The 19490-nt window shown below is 28.2% G+C and overlaps 1 protein-coding gene across 2 annotated transcripts; it reads left to right on the top strand.

Moving 5' to 3' along the window:
* The first annotated feature begins 3210 nt into the window (after positions 1 to 3210).
* On the top strand, positions 3211 to 17737 carry LOC113790030 (uncharacterized). 2 transcript variants are annotated; one of them, XM_075824317.1, is made up of 10 exons: positions 3211 to 3535; positions 4254 to 4480; positions 9993 to 11012; positions 11082 to 11548; positions 13181 to 13871; positions 13944 to 14092; positions 14173 to 14343; positions 14425 to 14573; positions 17193 to 17341; positions 17507 to 17737. In XM_075824317.1, the coding sequence occupies exons 3-10, from the start codon at positions 10781 to 10783 to the stop codon at positions 17656 to 17658; spliced, it is 2160 nt and encodes a 719-aa protein (XP_075680432.1). In that variant the 5' UTR covers positions 3211 to 3535; positions 4254 to 4480; positions 9993 to 10780; the 3' UTR covers positions 17659 to 17737. The 2 variants fall into 2 exon arrangements, with proteins under 2 accessions (XP_075680432.1, XP_075680431.1); XM_075824316.1 differs by lacking the exon at positions 3211 to 3535 and adding an exon at positions 3577 to 4066.
* Positions 17738 to 19490: the final 1753 nt, after the last annotated feature.

Genomic DNA, 19490 nt, shown 5'->3' with positions numbered 1-19490 from the left:
TTTGAAATTACAAAGTAAAAAAGTACAAAAAAAATTATTCTGAAAACTAAAACGTTTTTATCGAACCACCGACGACAGATGGCGTCAGTGTTTCCATTTTTTTCCCTCACAGGTAAAATATCGTATTTTCCCAATCAATCAGGAAATTCAGAATCCAGAATCCAGAATCATTTTCTATTTGTTTGTTTTTTATCATTATTAGAATATTCATTCCTCATTTGATAAAACAAAATGTCAAAATACAATTTGATTATGACAATGAATGAATTCAATATCAAATCAATCTTTATTATCATCATCATCATATTGACTGACTGACTGACTGATCAATATTTGATGAATAACAAAAAATTCAATTAAAGATAATCAAATTATTCTGTTTTGTTTGGCTATATTGAAAATGAAACGTCAATTCAATTCAATGCAAAAAAAAAAAAAATAACCCCTAGAATGTCACGAATGTCACGATCATCAATTGGTTGGCTGAAAAAAATGTCGCACGCATAAAATGAAGAAAAATGATAATTTTTTTCTGGTCTATAAATAAACTACTATCCCTTTTGGTGTTTGGAAACTGGAATCAATATGTGATCAATAATAATAATAATAATAATGATGATGATGGCGGAAAACTACCAATTTTTATTTTCATAATATTAATCAATTGAATAATCGCGCTGAGAATTGACGTCATCATCGGTTTGAATAATATTTTTTATTCTGATTCTTCAATTCAATTCAATTCAGTAGTAGCTACTTACTATTTATTGCTACTACTACTACTACTATTTCGATTATTTACCATATGGTTATTCGTTTTTTTTTTTTTTTGGATAAAAAAATATGCAAACACGATTGCCGGAAATGATGATGATAATGATGAAGAGATAGCCAATAAAATTATTCAAAAAAAAAGAGTTAAATTTTTTTTACAAGAATGTGATTCATAGTTGAGTGAGGTTAGGTTGATGACTATGACTGTGATTTATAGTTCAGTGAGGTTAGGTTGATGACTATGCCTATGACTGTGATTCATAGTCAAGTGAGGTTAGGTTGATGACTGCAAGCTATCGGTTAGTAGCCCACATTTTCCTTCAAAGCCAAATTTAAGGGTAAAATTTTTAAGGGAAAAAAACTGTATTTTTTCATCATTTTATAAAAATTAATTTGATTCAGATTAACTAAAAAAAAATAATGACCAAAAAAAAAATCCATGTAATTTTGGTGATCATTAACGAAAAACATAATCCTTTACTAAGAAAAAAATCCATTTTTTCCTCCAAAACACAAAAATTAATGAAGAAGATTCCAATTCGAATTCAGACCAAAAAAAAAATTTCACTTTAATTAAATTCAAAAAGCGAAAATTCAATCTCAACCTACTCTCTCCCCCTCTATCTCTACCCAGATTTCAACCCAATAATAATAATAATAATGTCAAGTTTTTCATTTCATTTCATTTCATCACTTTAGGGCTAGAAATGTTTTTCCAAAATTTATTTTTTTTTTTCAATTGAATTTTTTCTCCCATACAAACAAAACAAAACAAAACAAAACAAACAAACGAATGACATTATTGTTATCACAATGTTTGTTTGTTGTCGATAGAAAAAAAAATGAATTTTGAATTTTTTTTTTTTTTTGTTGAAAATTGTCAACCCCCATGTACCTTTAGGGAAAGTTTATTTAATTTAAATGATAATGATATTTTCGATTCTGGATTCTTGATTTTTTTTTTGTTGAATAACCAAAACAAAACAAAAAAAAGTTTGTTCCCCTGATAATGGTGGTATCCACGTATACGCCAAATGGTTAATAATAGACGAATAATTTCGGGAACCAAGAAAAAAAAACAAACTAACAACAACAACAGAATATTATTACAGAATTCTATTGCTGTTGTTGTGGACGGTTTTATTTTTTTTCCCGAAATAAATCTTGATGGAAAATTCTTGTAATGTTGTTGTTGTTGTTTTCTGTTTTTTCTTAGATTTCTGCTTTCTGAATTCGAAATGAATTTTTTGAATTTGTTTCGTTTGGAAACTTTTTTTCTTGTTTCTTGCGATACAAAATGATGGATCATCGTGAAAAATGAACGGAAAGAAAGCAAACGAAACAACAAGGCCAACAACTACTACATGACATCTTTGAATTCGGGAAAAAAAGATTATTTTTGCTATTGAAGGACACACAAACAAATCGGTTTGTTTGAAAGAAAATTTCCCGGAAAGAATGAAGAAATAAACCCGGCAATTTAGAATTCTGAAATTACAACACTTTTGTTGTTTTTGTTGTTGTTGAATTTGAAATTTATTCAACAACAACAACAATTTACAATGATTATGTTACCGGAATAATTGTTTTTCTGGGAAACTTTTCCGGTAAAAAAATTTCCAGGAATATTTCCCATAATAATGAAGAAATTATTATGTGTTTGTTTGTAAATATCATCATCATCATCAACTTGACAACGAAATTGATTCAAACCGGAATCAAATCATCATCATCATCATTATTACCCTGACAACCGAAAATTAACCGAAAAAAAACCCGGCAAAAAAAACACAGAAAAAGAAAAAGAAAAAACTAGGTCACAACTCCTATCGTCGATCATAGAAAAAATTTGAATTTTTTTTTTTGTTTCTGGGTTGCCTATAGAATTTGGTTGTAGAATCAATGAAAATTTGTTCTGATTTTTGACAGCTGCTTATTGTTTTCATCGATTGTTTATTGTTGTCTTTTCTATTGTCTTTTTGATGATAACAAATTTCATCATCATCATCAACAGAAACGACGAAAATTCTTCATTTCAGATCAATTTTTTTCTGGTTCAGAATTATTACATAACAACAACATGTACTCACAGAATTGGGGAGGGGGTACAGCTTATCCGTAGAATCGCAAAAAAACTCAGATATTCTGTATATTCTGTATGGGTACCACCAATTTTTCGTGTATCAATACCAGAGGAGGATATATATACCCGTTCGAATGCTAGCGGTATATGAATTTATTGGTTCAATATCCTGATGAATCCATTTGATAGTAGTAGTAGTAGTAGTAGTGGTTAACGGAAAAACAAGTCCCCCCCTTCAAAAATTGAGCCAAAATATTACAGCATCATCATCATCATCATCATCATCAACAACAAAATCAACATTTTTGATATCACCGTTATCGGTTATTTTAGTTTTCATAGTGAACTTTTTTTTGCTTGTTTGTTTGGTTTGAATCCGGTTTTTTTTTCTTCTTTTTTACCCAAAAAAATAACTGTGTTTGAAAATTCTTCAAATGTTTGTTGTTGTTGTTGTTGGCAATGGTGGTAGTGGTGATGATGATGATGTCACTGGATCCATTCTGTAGGAGAAGCATATCGAATAAGTAAACCGAAAAAACATTGACCGAACCCAAATTGTTGTTTGTGTGTTTTGATGTTCGAACACCAAAAACTCTGCTTGTGCTGACTTCCATAACAAACTTGCGCCCAAAAACAAAAAAATTTTTGACGTTTGTTTGTCAAATTCTGCTTATTCTGGTATGTATATTTCATTCTCATTTTGTTTTTTTGTTTTGTTTTGTTTTTTGTTTTTGGTTCTATGTTTTATATCGTTGATGATCTGTGTGTGTGCGATTCTGTGTATGTTTGTGTATGTTTTCGTATCCATGAGGTTTTGAAGACGACAACAACAAACAAACAACGATTGATTTTTTCGTTTTTGTTGTTGTTGTTTGAATTTCATCAGCAGAAAAACCCAGAAAATCCAGAAAAAAAACATCAATCAAATTGATAATATTTTATCGATAGTTTTTCGGGAATTTACCCCGAACGAAATCAATCCTCATTCAATAACCGGATAATCCGGTAAATTTTCTTTACTTTACAATTTGAAAAATTCATTCATTTCAGAATTAAAGAAAAGAAAAACGACTGAATAAAATGCCGACAAATGAAAAAGAGAGAGAGAGAATTTTATATCCAAAATAATTATGATTTGAACAACAACTTGAACAACAACAACATTGTGCGTGACCAGAATCATTGAAATTCATCATCACCATCTTCCTGGTATATATTTTTTCTTCTTATTTCAAGTTTCTAACATTTAAAAGTTGTTGTTTTTTTTGTTGGTTGTTGTTGTCGTCGTTATCATTATCATCTTTATTATTATTTCATTTTGGTTCTTTTATTGATTAATGATTCTGTGAATGATTCCTGTAATCTTTTTCTTTTCTCTTTTCCACTCTTCTTTAAGGTGTAGAATATTCCTGAGAAACCAAGAGAAACACAACCAGAATATCTTGAATCAGTCAAAAATGTCATAATCATCATTATAAATAATTGTTTATTCATCGATTGAACCACAACAATCAAAGTTTACCACCGAATTTAGATAAAAAGTCATAACAAACAAACAAAAATAGTGAGAAAACAAACGACACCTCAAATCAACCAGCCAGCCAACCAACCAAACAAAATAAGGTAAGTTTTTTTCGAAATGAAAATCAATCTGATCAGATTTTGAATTCTATTTTTAATCATTATCATATGATGATGATGAATTTTCTGTTTGTTTTTTTTCTTCTGTCAAACTTGATTTGATTTTTGTTTGTTTTAACCGTCGTCGTTCATATTGTATACGAAAAGATTAAATATATGCAATCAATGTGTGTGTGTGGTTGAAGGGCAAATTGTTTTTTAAATCGGATGAAAGCGAAAATTTAAAATTTCAATTTTTATTCGCTCTTTCGACAATGTTCAAACAGCTAGAAAATTTGAAACGTTGACATTTTCTTTCTTTCACTGTTTTCATCTTAATTCTGTAGAATTATTGAGAATTTTCGGTTTAAAAAACAGAAAAAAATTTATTTTATTTTATTTTGTGCTTGAATTGACTTTCAAGTTCTTCTTCTTTTCGTTTTCATCTTCATCATTGGTTGTTAGGTAGAAATTCTGTACAATTACCTATGCAATCATCACATATATAGAGAATCGTATATATGCACCACACACACACACACACGTTGAATTTCTTATGTTTGAATTATAAAAAACAAAGATGTATTCAACCGAAAAAATAAGTGTAAATTAGCAAAATTGAAACATATAAAGAGAATCCTTTTTTTCATCAGAATTTTTCAGCAAAAAACAACAGCAAACGCCAATCATTTTTCATTAAACAAATGATTTTGATTTTGTTTTACCTTGATGAAGATGATGAACGAAACTACAAAACAAATTACGAAATATTCCAAAGAATCTTCCATTTGGGAATAATTTTAACGGGGAAAAGAAAAAAAAATTCTCCAAAATACATTCACATTGTTTAAAAAACAACATCTTTTCGATAAATCGATAGTAGAGTATGGATCAATAATAATAATTTTTACTTTAATGATTATTATTAGATTATTATTTTGTATTTTGAAATGGATTTACGAATTGTTGCTGCTACTGTTGTTGCTGTTGTTGTTGTTGTTGTTGAAATTCAAGTAAAAAAAGAAAGAATCAAATCGATTGATCGAGTGCAACAACAACAACAACAACAACCTACCAACAAAGCAAAGAAAAAAACTACCCGATTCAATTCGATAATTCTCAAGGGAAATTTTTTTTTCCCATTTTGAAGATGCTAAAATCAAATAAATAAATAAAAATAATGGCCATCATCATCATCATAGTGTTGATGTGATTGTTAATGGCATTGAAAATCATAGCTTCGTTTGTCTTGTTTGTTTCCATAAACAAATTGATGCTGCTCTTCACATTTTTTTTTCTCTCTCTCTCTCTCTCAATAAAATGGTCCATTATTGTTATTGTATTTCGGGCAGAAAAAAACAACCCGATGTGATGTTTTACTAAAATTCATATACCTATATCGCAAATATAGAACTGAATAGTCAGCCAAAAAAACAAACGTATTTTTTATCGACATTTTCATTCGTTTTTCTCTGGTTCTGGTCCATTACATTGTATTAGTTAAATATATTTTTTCTGAATCGTTCGATTAATAATTTTGTAGTGTAGAGTCTACATTGTAGACATTTTTTTTTAATAATAATGCCGATGGCATTTGTAATAATTGTCTTTGTATGAAAAAAAAGACGTTGAAACATATCAATAAATTATTATTTTCCATAGGGAAGAAAAAAAATCCAAAAAATTTAGGTATTGATTTTTGTTTTTCTTACACAGGTATTCGCAGCTTTTCAACAAAAAATTTTTTTTCTTATCGACAGTTATATGATAAGTTATGTTTTTTCGATTTTTTCTTTTGCCCCAATATTGTTTTACATTGTGGTCACGAAACCTACAATATTTTTCAAAAGATAGAGAGAGAGAGAAAAAGAAAGAAAATTCCATTTTCAAAATTGAATTGCCAAAAAGATTGTACTGAATATATATTCTTTAGAATATTCTTGTTTGAATCGATGAAATTCTGTGTGAGAGAAAGAAGATGATACAAGTATGAAAAAAAATTTAAACATTTTTTCTGAAATTCTGTTTCATTGTATGAGTATGTAAGTGGGTGTTTGGTGTGTGTGTCGACCATTCATTTATCATTTTTTTCAGGGAAAAAGTTTGGTTTTTTATTCATTCATTCATTTCTGGTTTGCATTTTTTTGTTTGACATAACACATTTACAAGCTGTTTGCTGAGATGTTTTTTAGTTTTCTGGTTGTCTGGTTGGTAGACCAAACAAATGGCAGGTGTAAAAATAGCATCGCCTGTCAAGAAATTACTGTATGTATTGTTTTCCGAATATTTATGAGAGGCATTATTATTATTATTATTATTTATCCACTGAATAACCGAGAGAGAAGAAAAACATGAATAACAATAATGATAATGATGAAAAAGGATGTTCAGAATTTTTAAAATTTTATGTATTTTTTTTACTTTTTAACTGACTGTAACCAGAACAGAAAAAAACATTCAATTACGTTTTAATGATGATGATGATTGTGTGTTTGTATAGTGAATTTTTTCATATTATAAATGAAAAGGTTTTTAGTTATTAAATTAAATTCATATATGAATAGTGTGTTGGTGAGGAAAGGGTTGTTTTGAAATAAATTTCTAGAATTTTTTTTCACTTGACTAATAAAAATTAATGTCAGAATAGGAAGGTTTTTTTGTTCTGGTGAAAACGATGGAATAAGATTTAGTGAGATAGAACGTGGGTGTTAAATGTTTTTTTTTCGTTAGTTGGAATTATCAAATAGAAAATTTGTTTCAATTTTCTATAGCTGAATAGAAGGGAGATATTCAAGGTTGTGTCTATATTCATGAATTTTTTTTATCCACTCGGGAACCTGAATTTTTTTCGAAATATAACAAGAATATTCTGAACAAGAATAAATTGATTGACAGTGAATATATACAGAGTTTTTCTCCTTTGTTTTTTTTCTCTGGAAAAAAAGTCAAAGAAACAAAAAACATTCTCATGAAAACATTCTCGATCGATAATATTAACAACATTGAAACATAGAATATTCTTTTTATTATAAGACAAATGATGAGAGAGAGAGAGAGGTAGACCAATGAAAAAATATAGATCAAAATAGATTTTTTTATTTTGTTTTGTTTTTTGATTAGATTAGATTTGGTTGTTGTTTGTTGTTTGTTGTCGTCATCATTTGCTTGTATTCTCATTTAGGTTTTTTTTTGTTGTTGTTAATATTCTTCGAATGAATAGACGAAAAAAAACAAGCCAAAAGTTTTTTTGTTTGCTTGTTTGTTTTTGTTTTTGTTTGTTTGTTCCAACAGAAACAGAAACAAGGCTATTTTGTTTCTGGTTGTTGAATCTTTTTTATTTTATTCGTATATTTGTATAATGAAAATAGCATCTTTGGAAGAAAAATTTTTTCTCATTTCTCTCTTTATCTTCAGGTAAGATAAGATAAGGTTGGTAGGTAGGTGGATTTTTCCCCTTCAAACAAAACAAAATAATGAGATTTTTTTTCCAATTAATTTTTTCCATCTTATTACATTTCAATGTTAATGTTGATGATGAGGATGGCTTCTTCTTCTTTTTTTTTTGGTTACATCCGGTGAATGAAAAATTGATAATTTATGAGCTGAGTTCTTTTTTGATTATTCTATGGAAATATATGGAGCAAGGAAAAAGGAATGGGAAACATTATTCCATTGAAACTTTGAACTTTGAAATTTTCTTTGTTTGTTTTCTCTCTCGATAAATGTATAGATTGAAAATTATCAATTAAGATTATGGATGTTTTTGCATCTGTCATGACTTTTTTTTGGCTCAAAATTCAATTTATTTTTTATGTCATGTCAGGTTTTTTGTTGTCGTTGTTGTTTTGTTGTTTGAAGAAAAAAAATCCCAAAAATAAACATTTCAATAAGAATTGAATTGAATTTTTTTAAAACTTGAAACTTTGAAATTTTTTGTTTTCTTATGTTATTTGAAACTTTTCATATTTTTCAAATTTGAAAGAATTTTTGTTTTCAAAAAGAATCTCAAATTCCAAAAAAGAAATTCTTTTTTTTTTGTTTTGTCAGAAGAAATTCTTTCAGCTCTGCCCGATGATCATCTGGTTCATGATGGCAGAAAACTTGGACATTTTTAGCATCATTTCATTCATTCATTTACCATTCAAACATTATTTCAAACATAATAATCTTCTTTTTTCTGAGAAAACTGATATCATCATCTCTTTGTTGTTGTCAGAACTTTTCAATATCTGATGATCTTCATTAACTTTTTTTTTCGCACATCATATACAAAGAATCCTTTTTTGTTTTGTTTGGGAAAGAAGTTTATACAGTGGTACCTCGGTTAACGACGATGATCGGTTCCTGAAAAACCGTCGTTAACCGAAATGTTCGTTAACCGAAATACAATGCAATACTTGTTTTTTAATCATCGTTAACCGAAAAAATCGTCGTTAACGGTTTCCTGACCGAAATCGTTAACCGAAAATTTCGTTAACCGAGGTATTCGTTAACCGAGGTACCACTGTATTTGTTTTTTACCCAGATAAAAAAACAAACATTTTATTTTTATCAACTCGAACCTATCTGCTTTTTTCTTGATTCATTCGAGATAAAAAGTTTTCTTGAAAAAACAAAACAGAAAACAGAAAAGTTTTCAGGACAATTCTTGATTCCAAACAAACCAACCAAGCAAAAAAGTCAATCCAATATGTAAACATTGTTTTAACAAACACTATTTGATTAGATAAACAAAAAAGACAATCAAATAAAATTCGTAGACTTGACTTTTCGTTCGTGGTTTTGCAAATTTGAATTTTTGTTTTTGAATTTGCGTATTTTTTTGTTTGTTTTGTTTCGCACTTCATTGAAATTCTTGATGAACTTTGATCTTAAATAATTATTTTCTGGTGATGATTCTTATTTGATGAACTGAAATGATGGATAATAATAATGAACGTTTTTAAATGATTCTGTAAACACTACTCGTCTTTTTTTCTGGTTGTTGTTGTTGGCGAATATTGATGAAAATATGAAATTATTACGTCAACAAATGAAAAAAAAAGATTCATCAAACGATGTGTGAACCAAAGAGAGAGAGAGAGAGAGAGATGTCAAAACTTTGTTGACAAATATTTATTCTTGTGTGTGTGTAGGATAAAGCAGAAAGGAATTTCAATTATCATCATAATAATAATAATGATGATAAAAGACGAAAATTGATATCCTCATCATCATCGATATGATATATGATGAAAAAAAATTTGCAATTTTAATCTTGAATTTCATTTCATTGTCAATCATATATCATATATGATTGGATTGGAATGTTGAAGTCATTGAGATGATTATGATGATGATATTGATGAAAAAAATATACTCAGAACAGAACAGAATATTCTATTTTAGATTTTGAATTCTCCAAAATTAAAATCAAATCAAAATCTTATTCAATTTATTATTACAATATGATTATGATGATGATGTTTTTAATTCAATTTTTTTCCTATACTTTGTCTGTTGTCTGTTTTGTCAGAATTGTTCAAACGTAAATAGAGAAAAAATTTTGTTTTAAATTAAATTTTCGGTTCTGGATTCAATAATAATAATCGAAAGTGATCAAAACGTAGACGACGACGATAGTTACGAAGACGAAAATAGTGATACAAACAAAATTGAATCAAAAGTTTTTTTCGAAAATAATATCACTATTGACGTGGAAAGAGAAAATATTGAAACATCTGAAGCGTTATTATTATCATCGTACAAGGATAAAACTGTGAAGCAAGAAAAAAACCAACAGCCGCATCAAAAAAACGCATCAACAACACAATCATCCCGATCATCGAAAAAACAATCGACAACGGCTTGTTTATTGGCCGCATTTCGTGCCATTAGACGTAGTCAGAATAATAGTATTGGTAGCTGTAGTCGTTGTTTATCATTATTATCAACAATAGGTAGTATGTCGGCCGAAGTATCATCATTTTCAAAACGTGCAGCAGCTGAATTATCACGTTGTTTTAATGGTCTTTCTGTTTCATCATCATCCGCATCATCTTCGTCGACAACATCATCAAATACAACAACATCCGTTATTGGTCGAACTAAATCAACAACAACAACATTGAAAGAACAACAACAACAAAATGCAGCTAATAATAATAATAGGGGTTTCACACTACAGCAATATTTCATGAAATATATACACGAAAATATTTCAGCCCATAAGGTTGAAATGGACTGAAATATTGCATTTGAAATATTTCATTCACATTGCTGCTAGTGTGAAACCCCTATAACAATAATCCACAACAACAACAAATGGGAACAACACAAACATTAAATTCCGTTTCCACATCCGCATCATCTACTTTAGCATCATCATCATCATCATCATCGTCAACCGGTGTGAATAGCGGATGTTCAGATGAACAGCAAAAAGTATCAACATCATCATCATCAACATCAACATTTGGTGCCCGTTCAGCTATCGGTGGTGCTTTTCGTGTATTTAAAAATAATAGTGAAAAAATATTATTATCACCATTGAAAAGTAAATTTTTATTCTTTAGTGTTATGTGTCTTCAATTTATTTTATTTTTTCGTTTTTTTTTCTGTGCAGGTAGTAAATCTTCAGGTAGTAGCAGTAGTCAGGTATCTACTGATAATGTTGATGCTACTACAAATCCAATGACGTTATTACATCAGCAACAACAACAGAATCAAACATTAATGACATCCGGTACATCGATGGCTATTAAATCAACGACAACATCTACTGCCGCATCATCATCATCATCATCATCGGCCAACATTCCACAACAACAACAAAGACGTTTATCACGTAATGGACCACCACCGAAAGCACCACCAAAAACACAACGAGCACGATTGAAAAATTATCTTTTAAATCTACGTAAACCGATAACATTATCGGAATTATTTTTAAATGTTGAATTTTTACGTGAACATTTTTTTCCAAAATGTTATCATCATTTATCATTATCATCATCATCATCATCATCAACAACAACTACAACATTATCATTGTCGAATGATTCGATAGCCGAATTTTGTCGTTTTTCACAGGTAAAGTATTTTTTTTTACACATAGAAAAAAAAGCTATAAAATTTTTTACATGAAAAACAAAGCGCATGGTCGATTTTTTCCCTTCTTTTTCTTCTCAATTGATAAATGATGATGGCCTTTTTTGTTTTGTATTGAAAAGATATTCTTCTATTAGCCAAAAAAAATGTAGTTTGAGGGAGAAAATAAAAACTCTTAAAGAAATTGATGTTTAGTAATCATTTTCAATTGTCCTTGTGAATATCAATATTATCATTCCATAGTTCCAATTTCTAACCGAAGCAAATATTTTCTCAATCTTTGATAAGATCACCAAAAATTATGGTCATCGATAAAATCGATTTATTGATTGATTTATTGATCGATTTTTTTCCCAAAATATTAAGGATATAAAGTTATTAATTCTTCATTTTTATATAAACATGATCAATGATACATTTGAGGACATTTTGAAATTTTCTGTTTTTTTTTATTTCACAACAGCGAAAAGGTTCAAAATCTCTTGAATTTCATTCATTTGATATTATGCTGGATTTAATCGAAAGAATTTTGCTGCTAAATTCTATCTATAGAACAGAATTCAAAAGTTTTCAATATATAATTAGTTTTCGGGTAAACATTCATTCCCAAAACTATCCGCGAAAAAAAAATTTTCACTTGAATAAACCCAAACAGAAATTTTTTCTGTTTGTTTGTTTAGTTTTTAGCTGAAATCGATGTGATAATCAAGTGTTTGTAGGATTTTATCTTTATCTTTTCGCACAGAATTTTTTTTCATTGTTTTTCCCTGATCACACCGATATATATTATCACGCAATTTTTCTATTTGATAAACAAAAAAAAATGAAGATAAACAGTTGTTTATCGTTATAAACAATGAAATTCTTCAAGTTTAATGTGCCGTTGTTTTTGGTTATTGTTTTTTTCCAAGAAAATTTTTCGATTATAATAATAATTATTTAACGAAAAAAAATTTGTTTCATTTTAGCAACCTTATGGATGATGATGTAATGATGATGATGCTTTAGCAGTGTGAATTGCCAGGTTGAGATACACTGTACAATCATCATCATTGTTTGTGTACCACTTTAATGACAGAATTTTTTTGGAATCCGAAAAAAAAACAAACAAAATGATTTTGAAGTTGACTTTTTGTTTTCTCTTCTTTGACTCAGATTGATGATGAAATTTTTTTGGTGTTATCATTTTGTTTTTCCCCAAATGGATTCTGTTTGTTTGTTTGTCATTATTCAAGCATTATCAAAGAAAGAGAACACACTGAAAATAATAATCATTTGGTCATTTGATTCTGTTTGGTGTGATGTGTTTGTGTGTGTAATTGTCACATATACACATCACATCACATCACATCACACACTAACTCTAAGTGCTTTTCAAGTGCAAGTGTGCTTTTCACACTTATCACTAAAATGTTTTTGGATTTCACTGATTTCAATTCATCCGATTCTATCTCTAGGATCTAGAAATTGATTTGATTAAAAATGGTTGTGATCCACGAAAACCAACCATCCACATTACATCATTGTTAAATCAAGCAATATTTGGCAGTTTTTGAAGAAAACTTTATTAAATTCTTTCATTTTTTCTTTCATTCTCTGTTTTTGTTTTTATAGGTCTGTAAAACCTGGTGTCATATTATTTATATGGATAAAAATTATTGGCAAGATTTAATATTTACAATACATTATGGTGAATTAAGACAAATGGAAAAATTACAAAATGAACAACAACAACAACAACAACAGATTACCAATATTGATGATGATACAATAATGATGGAACAAAGTGCCAAATTATTTAAATATTCGCCACCATTACCACCACCGACACCTAAAAAATCATTAGATTTAAATAAATCAAATGTTTTTCATTTATTAAATTTCAATCAATCATCATCATCATTTGAATTGAATTCCGATCAAAATATTGTTGATAATAATAATGATTTAAAATTGGATAAAAAATCATCATCATCATCTTTGATTAATCCATTACGTAAACGTTTATATTATTCAATCAAATTAAGACAATTTCAACAAATTTGTTTAAAAAATCCAAGTGATAATGATCTAGTCGAATTGGTTAATTTTTTTAAACATTTTTATCAACAAAATGATGATGATAATAATAATAATAATCAAATGATTACGACAAATTCTAAGGAACAAGAACAACAACAACAACAAACAATCAATGATTCGATTATCAATCATATTATTATTCGTGATGGTACTATTACTGATAATGGTTTAGAAATTTTATTAACTACATTTGCCAAAACATTACATTCATTTGATTTGATTGGTTTGTTTGATTTGGATTTTGTTTTTCATTCATTTTCTCATTTTTGTTTTTGTTTTTTTTTTTTAAATTCAGGTTGTAACGAACTAAGTAATTCAGGTCTTTGGTCTGGTCTAGTACCAAAATTACGTTTATTAACCATACAAGATTGTATTAATATTTCTGATGATACTGTTACTATATTATGTCAACTATTAACATCATTGGAAATATTTCAATTTCAGGTTTGAATTTTTTTTCAAATATTTGAATCTATTTGATTCTGATTGATTTTTTATTTTTTTTTTTTTTTTGGATTTCATAGGCATATCATGTAACCGATATTGCAATGGCATATTTTAGTACATCATTAATACGTCATTCATTACGTATATTAACATTACAACATTGTTGGGAAATAACTAATCAAGGTGTTGCTAATATTGCACATTCATTACCAAATTTAACATCATTATCATTATCTGGTTGTTCAAAAGTAATTGTTATAATATTTGATTGATTTGTATTTGATTTGATTATGATTAATATAAAAAAATATTTATTTATTTTATTACAGGTAACTGATGATGCAATCGAAGTTGTTGCCGAACAATTACGACAACTACAACAATTAGATTTAAGTTGGTGTCCAAGAATTAGTGATGCTGCATTAGAATTTATTGCCTGTGATTTAGCCGATACATTACAAACATTAGTATTGGATAGGTATGTTATATTATTGTTCTTCTTCTTTATATCATTATTATTTTTCTGGGAATTTTTCTTTTCTTGTGAAATCGATTGATCAATCGAGATTGAGGAAAGAATGATGAATTATTAAATTCTCATCATCATCATTACAACAGGGTGTGTGTGTGTGTGTCTTCGAAGAACTGGAATTCTTTCAATTCTTTTTTCGCTGTTCTGTTCACCACCCAAACAATTAAAATTTCTTTTTTTGCTGAGAACAAAAAAGAAAAAAACTCTTACATAATTCATATGTCGCCAGGATCAAGATTTTTTTTTTTTGCTGTGCTGGTTCAACATTCATTTAAGATCAAACATATTGATCCCTTTTTTTTGTGATTCCAAGTGTTTTGGGTTGGATTTTTTCGTTTTCTTTTCGTTTTCCTTAATGTTTTTATTATTTTTTCAATCATTAATCCTATGTTTGAAAATAACGTGAAGAACAGAACAAAAAAAAACGCCCAAACAAAATAAAAATGTCTTTTGATCATCATCAGGGTAAATTGAAAGAATCCTTATAACAGTATTTTGTTACTTGGAATTCTGCTCTGCCTGCAAAGATTAATTTTATTTCAATTTTTTTTTTCTTCTTCTTACTACTTAAAAGAATCTTAACAAGGACATTTTCTTTCTTTGAAAAATTCTTTCTTGTTGTTGTTATTATTGTATCAATTTTGCTTCTATTTCTGTTTTAGATACTTTTTTTTTTTGGTTTCTCGATATGATTGATTGAATTGTTTTCAGTTTTTTTGTTTTTGTTTTTGTTTTTAGAGCATCCTGTTTTTTTTAAATATTAATAATTCATATGATAATCGATTGAATTAACATATATCGATTGTAATGATGAAAAAGTTTTGGCTGACCGTTTTGTGAAACAAAAAAAAACTTAAGGGCCAGGCAATATCTACAGAGTTAAAAAGGCTCTTATTTTTCTCAAATAACCTTAAGAAATTAAGATTTTGAATTTCCTGTTTTTGTTTTTATTTTCCTGATTGGCTATCCATTTTGGAAGAGAGAAACCAGATTAAAATATTTTTTGTTCAAATATTAGCGACAGGTTTTAATAATGTTTAGCTTTTAATAAATGTAATAATAATAATAATCATTGACTAACCGAATTTGATTTGATTTTTTTCATTTGTAATTTCCGATTTGCCTTTGGACATTTTGTTTTTTCATTTTCATCGTTGATGATGATGATGATTAAGCCTTGAGCTAATTGCTTGATCATACAATTTTCATTAGCCAGAAAATAATAATTTGTAATGACGGTGTTGACCTGTGATCTGTTCATTTCGAAAAAAAGCATTTTGTTCACACAACACTGTTTCAATCAATCAATCAGAGATGTTTTCATTTTTCACTTATAACCTTTTGAATCATGAAAATTTCTTCTTTTCGGATTTGTAATTTTCACTTTTAATTTTGTTGTTGTTGCTGTTGTTGTTCATGTTGAAATTAATTAACCTCGAATCGTGTAAATAATAATAATAATAATAATAATTTATGTTTAGTTTGTTTTGGCTGTTTATTCTTTGACAACTTTTCTTGGATCAGACAAATTTGTTTCCATTTTAAATAATGATATGGTGGCAGCCGCAAATTTGCATAAATTTGCATGCATTTTTGTTTGCCTATTTATGAAAAAAAATCAAAACATTTTTTCTGTTCGTCCAACAAATCGATGATCGATCAATCGATTTTTGTTGTTGTTGTTGACGTTGACAATCGATTATTATGATAAATTGTATTTTAATGATGATGATGATGGTTTAAACATCATCATCATTAGGAACTATTATGAAAGAAAAATCGGGAAAAAATATTCAAATTAAACCAAACCTGCACAATAAAAGATGTTTTCAATCAGCAAACCAAACTAAAATAACCATAAATTGATTCAGAAAAGAAAAAATTATTCATCATCATTATTATCATAATAAACACACAACAACAACATAATAACCTTATTTGGTTTGAATATCCTATGTGTGTGTGTGTGTGTGTGTGTGTAAGTGTGTGTTAAAAACATCCTTGTTCCTGGAATTATTTGTTGTCTAAGTTATTAGTAGAGGGGAATAAAAAATATGATTCAAATTCAAATTTAACCCTTAATAATTTATAACAAATTAGTTGTCGATTTTCTAGTCTAGTCTATTTTTTCGGGAAAAAGGTAAAATTTTTGGGCCCGGTATGAATTTTTTTCTCTTGATGAATTCATTTATATTGACGAACATCAACAACAACAAATGGATTGATTTCGACCCAAACATAGACTTTGATGATGATGATGATTATGATTATCAACAACTTTTTGGTTGATTGGTGATGTTTTTTCTTTCCGTTTTTCTTGATTATGATGATGATGATGAAGATAATAATCTTCCTGATTGCCTTCTTTTTTTTTGCTTCAAATTTTCTTTCCGTTTACGGTTGTTGTTGTTGAAATTTTCTTTTTTTTAAAAGAAAAAATACTTATTTTTAGGCTATGTGTTTGAACATCAATCACCCAACACACACACACAAATTACATGGATTATGATACATTTCTTTTGTTTTTTCTTTTTTTCTTTACTCCAATTTCACACACATATACAGATGTCTTCATGTAACCGATATTGGTTTAGGATATTTAGCTACAATGGCTAATCTACAACATTTATCAGTACGTTGGTGTCCACAGATTCGTGATTTTGGTTTGCAAGCATTAACATCATTACGATCATTACGTACATTATCTATTGCAGGTATGTTGTTCATGATTATCTTGATCAGGGAACATTTTATTTATAAACATCATATATATTTTCTTTTTGCTAACTTAATGTGTTTGTCTTGTTTTTTTTTCTTTTACTTTTCTTCCTTTTGCTGATTTTGGGAATGGACAAAAACAAAAAATGATGGAAAAAAAGGTTGCTCACATGTAACCATAACTGGAATGTCATTCATAACACGTATGAGACAATTAGAAGAAATTGAATTAACAAATTGTCCAGCAGCAACTAAAGATTTAATAAAATATTTATCCGAAAGTATGCCCGAAACATGTACAATTATTACCTGATAGAAATAATCAAAAACAACCAACCAACCACCAACATCATCATTATCAACACACCTTTGCAAATGTCATCTACCTCGAACACTTTGTTGAATTTTTTTCCCTCTCATTTCTCTCTCTCTCTCTCTACTTCAAATCAAAATCATCAAGCAAATTTCCTACTATTTCATCAATCAGCTGCTATCAATAACATCTGGTCCGAAAAAAAACGATAACTACTGAACCACCGCTACTACCAATATTTATATATATCAAATGTTCAATATTTAGATATATTTTTTTTCATTCATTCAAAAACTTTTTCCGATTCCTGATTCCATTTTCATTATTATTATTCTTCGTTAATTTTCTTCGTTTATTAATCCTCTCTCTTATCACATTATTTTGTTTCAATCAAACAAAATCCCATTGCCATAAATATGATATGTATATCATATCATCGCATATATGAAACAAAGACAAACACACACACAGTCAGTCATATTTCATTTTTATTTTCATTTTCACACACACACTGTGAGAAATGGATTTAAAAGCGGCAGCAGCAGCTTATTTATTTATTATATAATTACTAAATATTATTATATTCCCCTTTTAATTTAAAAATAGCTTTATATATTTTTTCATTTATAAAAAAAATTCTACTTATTAATTAATTAATGATTAATAATGATAAATTTGATTCGCGGTCAATTTTTTCTTCCCCTTTCTTTCTTCTTTCAGCTATTCATCATTCAGATTATACCCTTTTTTTTCCATTGATTTTTTTGTTATATGATCGTATCACCCATACATTACCTTAATTACATTACCTATATATTCTCCCAGAATATTTAAAAAATCAAATTCAAATAATAAATGTCCGAGCGAACAAATGTCTATTTTTTTGTCACTTTAAATTATTAAAAAAAATAAAAAATTATAATAAAGTAATTCTTATCACTTTTCAATTATAAAAAAATTTTGTAATGATTTTTATTACTGTTACTGTTTTTTTAAAGTGGAACACTTTACTTTAGGATGACAATCATCAGTTGTTGTTGTCCAGCAACTGTGTGAATACGTAAACTACGATGAAAAACATTTTAAAAAAATTTATTCAAAGAAAAACGAAAGAAAGAAAGGTCACCATCATCAACCACACTTTGATTATCAAAAAGTTTATCAAGAAAAAAGTTTTTAAAATTTTAAAATTTTTCGCAACATAAACTTGACTGACTTGGTTTTTGTTTCTATGTTTTCGGTCAAATTTTATGTTGTTGTTGTTGTTGTCCAGATCAGATCAACGAAAACGAAAAACCAATAAAATGATCATCATTTTGAAAAAACGTTTATCATCATCATCATCAATTTAATGATAAATACAGTGTGTTCCAGGAACACAAAAAAAAAGAAAAGAAATAAAGTTGTTTGTTGCTGCGGTGTTTGTTTTTTCTTGTTTCGTTGAAACCCAGCAACAACAACAACCATTATGATTATGTAATTTTACATTCTAATTAGGCTTTTCGATGAAGATTTTGTTTGCTTGTTTTTCAATTTTTCAAAATTCAAAAAAAATCACATAACAAAAATGATCGGGAAAACAATGATTAGAATCAGAAAAGTCATTATGACAGACCAAAATCATCCTCACTAATTAACCCTTTTTTTTCGCCTAAGTTTTTAGAATTTCAATAGAAAAAACGCGTGTTTTTTCTTCTGGAAAACTCGAACAAAGTAGAAAAAAGGAAATGAAAATGCGTGTGTTCAAGAGACCGGTAAAGACATTATCATTATTTTTTCTTCTTTCGAAAACGTAATTCTTCTTCTTCGTTTTTTTTCGGGGAAAAAAAGTG

The sequence above is a fragment of the Dermatophagoides pteronyssinus genome, unplaced genomic scaffold, assembly GCF_027571235.1.
Source record: "Dermatophagoides pteronyssinus isolate colony J.1.1.1.1 unplaced genomic scaffold, Derpt_VIB-CSIC_2022.12 sq0067, whole genome shotgun sequence".
In the NCBI taxonomy this organism is placed as follows: Eukaryota; Metazoa; Arthropoda; class Arachnida; order Sarcoptiformes; family Pyroglyphidae; genus Dermatophagoides; species Dermatophagoides pteronyssinus.
The sequence above is the reverse complement of the archived record's forward strand: the minus strand, read 5'-3'. Positions and strand labels throughout refer to the sequence as shown.